The sequence below is a fragment of the Bidens hawaiensis genome, unplaced genomic scaffold, assembly GCF_021521415.1.
Source record: "Bidens hawaiensis isolate Kalapana, Puna unplaced genomic scaffold, B.hawaiensis_p1.1 tig00004658_1, whole genome shotgun sequence".
Taxonomy (NCBI): Eukaryota; Viridiplantae; Streptophyta; class Magnoliopsida; order Asterales; family Asteraceae; genus Bidens; species Bidens hawaiensis.
In genome coordinates, this window is record NW_027491284.1 from 140,124 (window position 1) to 147,101 (window position 6,978).

The window sequence follows — 6,978 nt, forward strand, 5'->3', positions numbered from 1 at the left end:
TTGTTTTTGGGAACACAAATGCCATGCATCTTTATATACGAAAACTCTTACCATGCATTAGAGTAATGTTTACATTAAGATTTTACAAAAAACAAGTTATGCCCCTTTTTCCTTGATTTCCCTCTCTGGGAGGTTCTTTATTTGTCTGACCCTTGTGATTGGCTCCAAAATAGGTGTTTATGCATTATAATTCCTGAGTTTCATGGAGTTCCATGTTCTTGGTATTTCTCTTCCTGAAAGATTGGCTAGTTTGTAGGCTCCTTTTTCCCCAGCCCATGTGACCTGATGAGGTCCTTCCCACTTGGGCCCAAAGCTTCCCCTGATCTTCCTTCCTACTTGCCTCATTTTCCGTTAAAACCAGACCCCCTTTTTTGAATTTGACTTCCCGAACTCTGGCATTATAGTATCCCTCATTTCTTCTGCCAAATTCAGGTTTAGACGTAAATCTTCTTCGTTTCCATCTCCCCTTTTAAAAGTTCGATGTGTGGGGGATCCAATCTCCACTGGTATCACTGCTTCTGTCCCGTACGTTATGCTAAACGGTGTCTCCCCGTTGTTAGCTTTTGGCATCGTTCTATGTGCCCACAAGACGTGGGGCAATTCTTCCACCCATGATCCTTTCTGTCTTCCCAACCTTCTTTTGATTCCCTCAACTATGCTTTGATTAGCCCGTTCCACTTGGGCGTTAGCCTGGGGGTGGGCCATAGAAGTAAACACTTGCTTTATCTTCAATTGGTCGCACCAGTCACGAAAGGGATTCTTAGCGAATTGCTTTCCATTGTCAGTAACAATGGAGTATGGTAGCCCAAATCGACAAATAATGTTTTCCTATACAAACCTATTAATTTGTTGCCAAGTGATCATTGTTAGTGGCTTGGCCTCTACCCATTTGGTGAAATAATCGATTACCACTACCAGGAATTTAGCTTTTCCTGCCCCTTCCGGGAAAGGGCCCACTATATCTATTCCCCATTTTGGAAAGGCCATGAGGAACTTACTGATACTAGATTTGATTTGGGCTTTCTTCCCACTAGAGCATGTACTTGGAAATGATCACACTTCTTTATTTCTTTTACGGCACTCTAGAACATGGTCGTTCAGTAATATCTAGCTCTCATGGCTCGGGCTACAACCATTTTTGCATATATGCATCCCACATATTTCCTCACGTATTTCTTTGATTACATATTCGGCTTCCTCCATATCAATGCACTTGAGGGAAAGTCCCAAATAGGATTTCCTATATAGGGTCCCTTCGATTACTTCGTATTGTAAAGCTCGAACCTTTAGTTTTCTTGCTTCCTCTTTGTCGCTCGGGATTATCTCCTCCTGAAGGTATTTTATGAGAGGAGTCATCCAGTTGTCTTTAGACACTTCTGTAGCTATCGTTACTTTTGCTATTTATGGTTGCTGACGACTCTCCACTTTTACCTCTTTGGCCAGGTGATCAAAAGCTACAGCGGCTAATTTGCTTAAAGCATCAGCCTTTTTGTTGGAGCTCCTGGGGATGTGTATCACTTTTGTATGTTCAAACTTTTTAATAGTTCCTGTGTGGTCTTTAAGTACTCCCTCATCTTAGGATCCTTAGCATCATAACTCCCCTCAACTTGATTGGCCACCAACAGAGAATCAACATGAGCTTTGACCCTCTTAGCTTTTACCTTTCCTGCCATCTTGAGGCCAGCTAGCAATGCTTCGTATTCGGCCTCGTTGTTGTTACTGGGTAAACCCAACCGTACCGCATAAGTTAGCTCGATGCCTTCAGGACTAAATAGGATGAGTTCCGCCCCACTTCCCTCTTTGTTGGAAGCCCCGCCCGTATACAGCTTCCACAAGGCTCCCCTGGTGTTGTTTCTTGAGTCTCGTCTGCCTTGGTGGTTGTCGTTTCTTCTCTCTTTTCCTCTTCTTCGTCTCCTTCTGTTTCTGTTAAGAAATCAGCCATCACTTGTCCTTTAAAGGCGGTTCGAGGCTTGTACTCGATGGTGTGATCCCCCAGCTCAATTGCCCATTTGGTCAGCCTCCCTGATGTCTCCGGTTTTGACAGCACTTGTTGTAAAGGCTGATTGGTAAACACTTGTATGATGTATGCTTGGAAGTATCGTCGTAGTCTCCTGGCCGTATACATGAGGGCCATTTTTACCAATTTTTCTATTGACAAATACCTCTCCTCCGGTCCCTTCAATGTATGACTGACGAAGTAGATGGGTACCTGGGCCTCTCCTCTTTCAACCATTAGCAGGGAACTGATGGTTTTTGTCGTATGGGAGAGGTATAGGGTCAGCACTTCCCCGGGCTGGGGAGTTGCTATTCTGGGGAGTTCACACAGGTGGTTCTTTAGGTCTTGGAAAGCATTCTCTGCTTCGCTGTCCCAGCATAATTTGCTTTTCTTGGTGCTTCTTCTTAAAACAGCCGTGAACGGAAGCATTCTTTCTGCTATCTTGGAAAGAAACCTGTTCAGAGCTACTAACCTCCCGTTTAACCTTTGCAGTTCTTTCAGGTTCTTCGGGGACTTCATTTGGAGTAGTGCTTCTACTTTCTCAGGGTTGGCCTTGATTCCCTCTTTTGTTACTAGTACCCCCGAAAATTTTCCCTCTTAAACCCCGAAGGAACACTTGCCCAGATTTAGTTTCATGTTGGCTCTCCTTAGGGCTTGAAAAGTTTCTCAGATGTCATTCAAAATTCCTTCTTCATTTATGCTTTTGACGACTAGGTCGTTAAAATAGATCTCAGTGTTCCTCTCCCTTTGTTCTTCGAAAAGTTTGTCCATGAACCGTTGATACGTCGCAGAACGGCATTTTCGTGTAGCAATAGGTTCCCTCATCAGTGTAAAAGTCCATTTTCTCTTCATCCCTAGGGTTCATCTGTACCTGATGATATCCTTTGTAAGCATCCAAGAAACACCTCAGGGGAAACTGGGCTAGAGATTTGATCTTCTTTTCTACTTCTGACAGGGGGTAAGCATATTTGGGACATGCCTTATTCGGGTCCTTAAAGTCGATACACATTCCCCAGCTGTGATCTGATTTGGCTATCATCACCGGGTTTGATATCCATTGAGGATATCTCACCTTTCTCACTATCCCTACTTGTAATAACTTCCAAGTTTCTTCCAGGACATCCTAACTTTTTTCTGGCCCCAGACTTCTCTTTTTTGTTTGACAGGTTCCATCCAGTGGAACTCTTTGAGACTATGTTGTACCTGATCTCGTGGTATTCCCGTCATGTCTTCGTGCTTCCATGAGAACACATCGGTGTTTCTTAACAATAGTTCCTTCAGTCCCACTTTCCCTTTGTCAGACAGCAGGGCCCCTATCTTCACTGTTTGCTTTGGGTGTTCCCAACTTAAGATCCATTCTTTTGTTCTTTCTTGCTTCTTCTTTGGTTCCCCCCTAATCCCACACTTGCAACAATCTCGGCTGAGGAACGTATGGTATCCATTCCTTTGGGGGTTGGAAATCTTATGCAGCCGTGTGTTGTGGAAGCTATTGCTCTAAGGGCTCTCATCTTGGGGCACCCGAGTATGATGTTGTACTTGGACGGATTTCTTACTACTGAGAATCGTAAGCATACCGTCCGAACCTTCTCTCCATCTCTGAGTCTGAAGGGGAGAGTTAAGGAGCCCAGGGGTTTCACCACTTCCCCCAAGAATCCTACTAATGGCACAAATCATCTTCCAAACGGTTCCTAATTTCCCTTTGGAGCCTGGCGAAGCAATGCTCGTACATAACTTCTACACCACTTCCTTTGTCGACGTGCACGCGTGCTATACGGTGTCCCGCCACACTAGCTGATATGTTTAGTGACATGTCCCTAGAATCTTCATTACTTTAACCTGAAAATGATAGGGGCACATTTAGCCACGAGGGATTTGATGGCAATGCCTCAATCTTCCCCACCTTGGACACTCTCACCTTACTCCCATTTTCGTCTTCCCGCCTCCTAATCATGTCCACATAGTGTTTATCTTCGTCCTCCTCTTTTACTTTTGATGTAGACCCCTTAGATGGCAGTGGCAGATGCCCCGCTTTCAACGCGTCTTCCCATAGCCTCTTTAGCTGTACACAGTTTTCAGTGGCATATCCCTAGCTTTTGTGATAATTACAGTACCCCTGGGGGTTTTTCCTGTAAGGTGGTTTTAAAGGACCAACGGGTCTCTGGGTGTACTTGGTTTTGTCTGCCACCATTACGTCTCCTGGGCCCGAACCCAGTCTTTCGCCCAGAAGAGGCATGTGACGAAGGACGTCTTGTATGACGTAGGTAGGGAAACGAGGAGGATAGTAGGAGAGGGTAGAAGACGGGGGGTGGGGAGGTCTGTAGGGAGAAAATCTCACCCCTCCCCAAAGGACCTCCCTCGAGTGGCTGGGGCTCCCCCTGCATGTTTCCCTCCTGAACCCCTGGCTTGAAGACCCCCTTCTTTCCTTCCCATTCTCTTAGTTTGGAACTAGTGTCTTTGCCCCCTGACAAAAGCTCTGACCCTGTCGATGAGCTGGTCAAACGTGGTAGGGAAATCCTCTCCCAATTTCTCTATGAGCTGGGAAAACCTTACCCCATTGATGAAACCACTTATCTTCATCACCTCCGGGACTCCCTTGATGTTCATACTCTTAGCTACATATCTTTCCGTAAACTGCCCCACCTTTTCCTCATCTCTTCTTCGAATGTGTAGGATTTCGTTGGGGAGGTTTTTCATGGCCTTTCGTTGTTGGCTAAAGTTCTGAAGAAACTTCTCTTGAAGTTCTTCATAGCCATCGATGCTCCTTGGTTCTAGGCTGTCAAACCAAACTCTTGCTCCCCCCATTAGTGTTTGGGGGAACATGAGGCACCATACATCCATTGACCAACCGCTTACGAGCCATGCTCCTCTGAAGGCATGCAGGTGGTCCTCCGGGTCCTGCGTACCGTCGTACTTGTTCGATTACGCCTATAATCAAAAGATGAAATATTTGACCTTACTAAATGACGGACTTCAATCCGAACAATTGGTTTGGATGAATGATAATCAAATTGATTACCAGATTTGGGGGTTGATAAATGGAGGTGATTTAATGGCGAACGATAAACGGGTTAATGACTCAAAGAACTTAATCCTAAAAGTTGATGACCACTAATCAATTTATTGATAAAATCACAAACCATTTAATTGCGAAAAACTGTTGAATGCATGAACAAACAAAAAAGGTTAATTAATCGAATGATTAATCATTTCTAGTTCCAAAATAAAGATTCAACTACAAAAAGTCTTGCTCACAAACACAACCCTACTCTCGGAGATGGTCACGAGAGGATTAGCCTCGCATATGCATCTTCAATAGCTCTCTTGATTCTTGAACGGATGATGACAAGGATGATTGTGATGATTGGGAGGTGTTAAGATGGTGAAGAATGGCCCCAAAATCGCCCAAATATGTTAGGGTATGAAGCATAGCCATCATAGGGTTGAACCAGGCTTAAATATGGAAGAAAAAAAATCAAAAATTGCGTTTTTCCGCCCAGGAGACCGTAGCCTATGTTCTACTCACCGTAAGCTACGGTGGGGACCGTACCCTACGGTCATCAGCCACTGCTTTACGGTGACTGCCCCATCGTACTATTTTGCCGATAACTTCTTCGTTATAGCTCCGTTTTACCCCCTGTTTTTAGCCACGTCTTCGTTTTCAAATTCTCTATCACCCCACATAATTAAACCTTAATTTCCACTCCATCTAAAGTACTTAAATTTTGCTCCTTTAAGCTCCACCCACTTGTAAATGTAAAACCACTCAAAGTAATAATGTCCAAGACATATAACGCACAAAACACACGATATAGCTCACTTAACACACATTATTTCACCCACGCATCACATTCCCACACTTATCCTTTTTCGTTATGAAAAATACTTACAACGGAATCAGAACCAAAAACTGTTTTTACAAGCTGCTCAAATTATTTTTATTATTTAAAGATAACACAAAAACCGCGATTGTCGATATTGCTATTTACTTAAGCCCATGCCCTAATACTTACTAGGACAAATATGGTATGAAAAATTTATTAGTTTATATGATTAAGTGGGACCCGTACATCAAAGCCTTGAAGCCGCCTTTCCATGCTTCATTATGGTTTTATCGAGCCATACCACCTCGACTTTACTTAAACCTAAAAATTAGATGATCAAAACTTTTCACAACCAAGTGTACAATTTTAAGCCCATATGTAATAGCTAAAACAATCAAGGATATTATCGTCCAACCTAAACTTAAGCATCAAATTCTACCAGAATGGCCATTAGATACGATTAAGGTGCAATTAGATAACTATCTATCAAAGGGTCCCCACTACATGGCATACCCCCGTTATCAAGCAACACCCCAAATTCCATCTCCATAGGTGAATATGCACGAATTCATCTGTAGGGCTTACATATGACGAGTCCCTTGTAGTCCATTTCTTAATGGTTATAGGACGCGAGCAAGGGGACCCATACGACTAACAGCGTGGATGTTCAAGTCGGTAGTGTATTTGTACTTTAAAAGCACATAATGATCATGTTTAACGACTTACGTTTGCCAGAAAAACTACAGGTTTGCTGTTTGAGCTCTTTTAATATTCATAAATATACTTAGGAGATATGAATACCCAGATGATATATCGTATAAAGACCCATGGTCTCCAAACCCTAAAGCATCCCATCAATACATGATTTAAGGTTATAAAACCATACACCTATGAAGCGTTAACCGCTTAAACTGGAAGCATTTTTATTTATGTTTATATCACAAGCCATCTAGCATACTCTAACGTAAAGCCTATTCAAGCGTCGTTCAATAGTCTATTCAGATTTTTAAATTTTATTTTGGTGATTAAATTTAATAAAAGGCTTGAGTATGGCCGACCTTTCATCCAAGTCTTTACACAAGCTTAGCTAAACAAACAAAACCCGATGATTTTTCCCACTAAAAATCAAGCAATTAAGAGTTCAATTAAGTCAACAACCAA

The 6,978-nt window shown here is 42.9% G+C and overlaps 1 protein-coding gene across 1 annotated transcript; it reads right to left on the reverse strand.

Annotated features, from left to right (window-relative positions):
* Positions 1–351: 351 nt before the first annotated feature.
* LOC143627351 (uncharacterized) lies at positions 352–705 on the reverse strand. Its single transcript, XM_077097198.1, has one exon. The coding sequence runs from the start codon at positions 703–705 to the stop codon at positions 352–354; it is 354 nt and encodes a 117-aa protein (XP_076953313.1).
* Between the last annotated feature and the right edge of the window lie 6,273 nt (positions 706–6,978).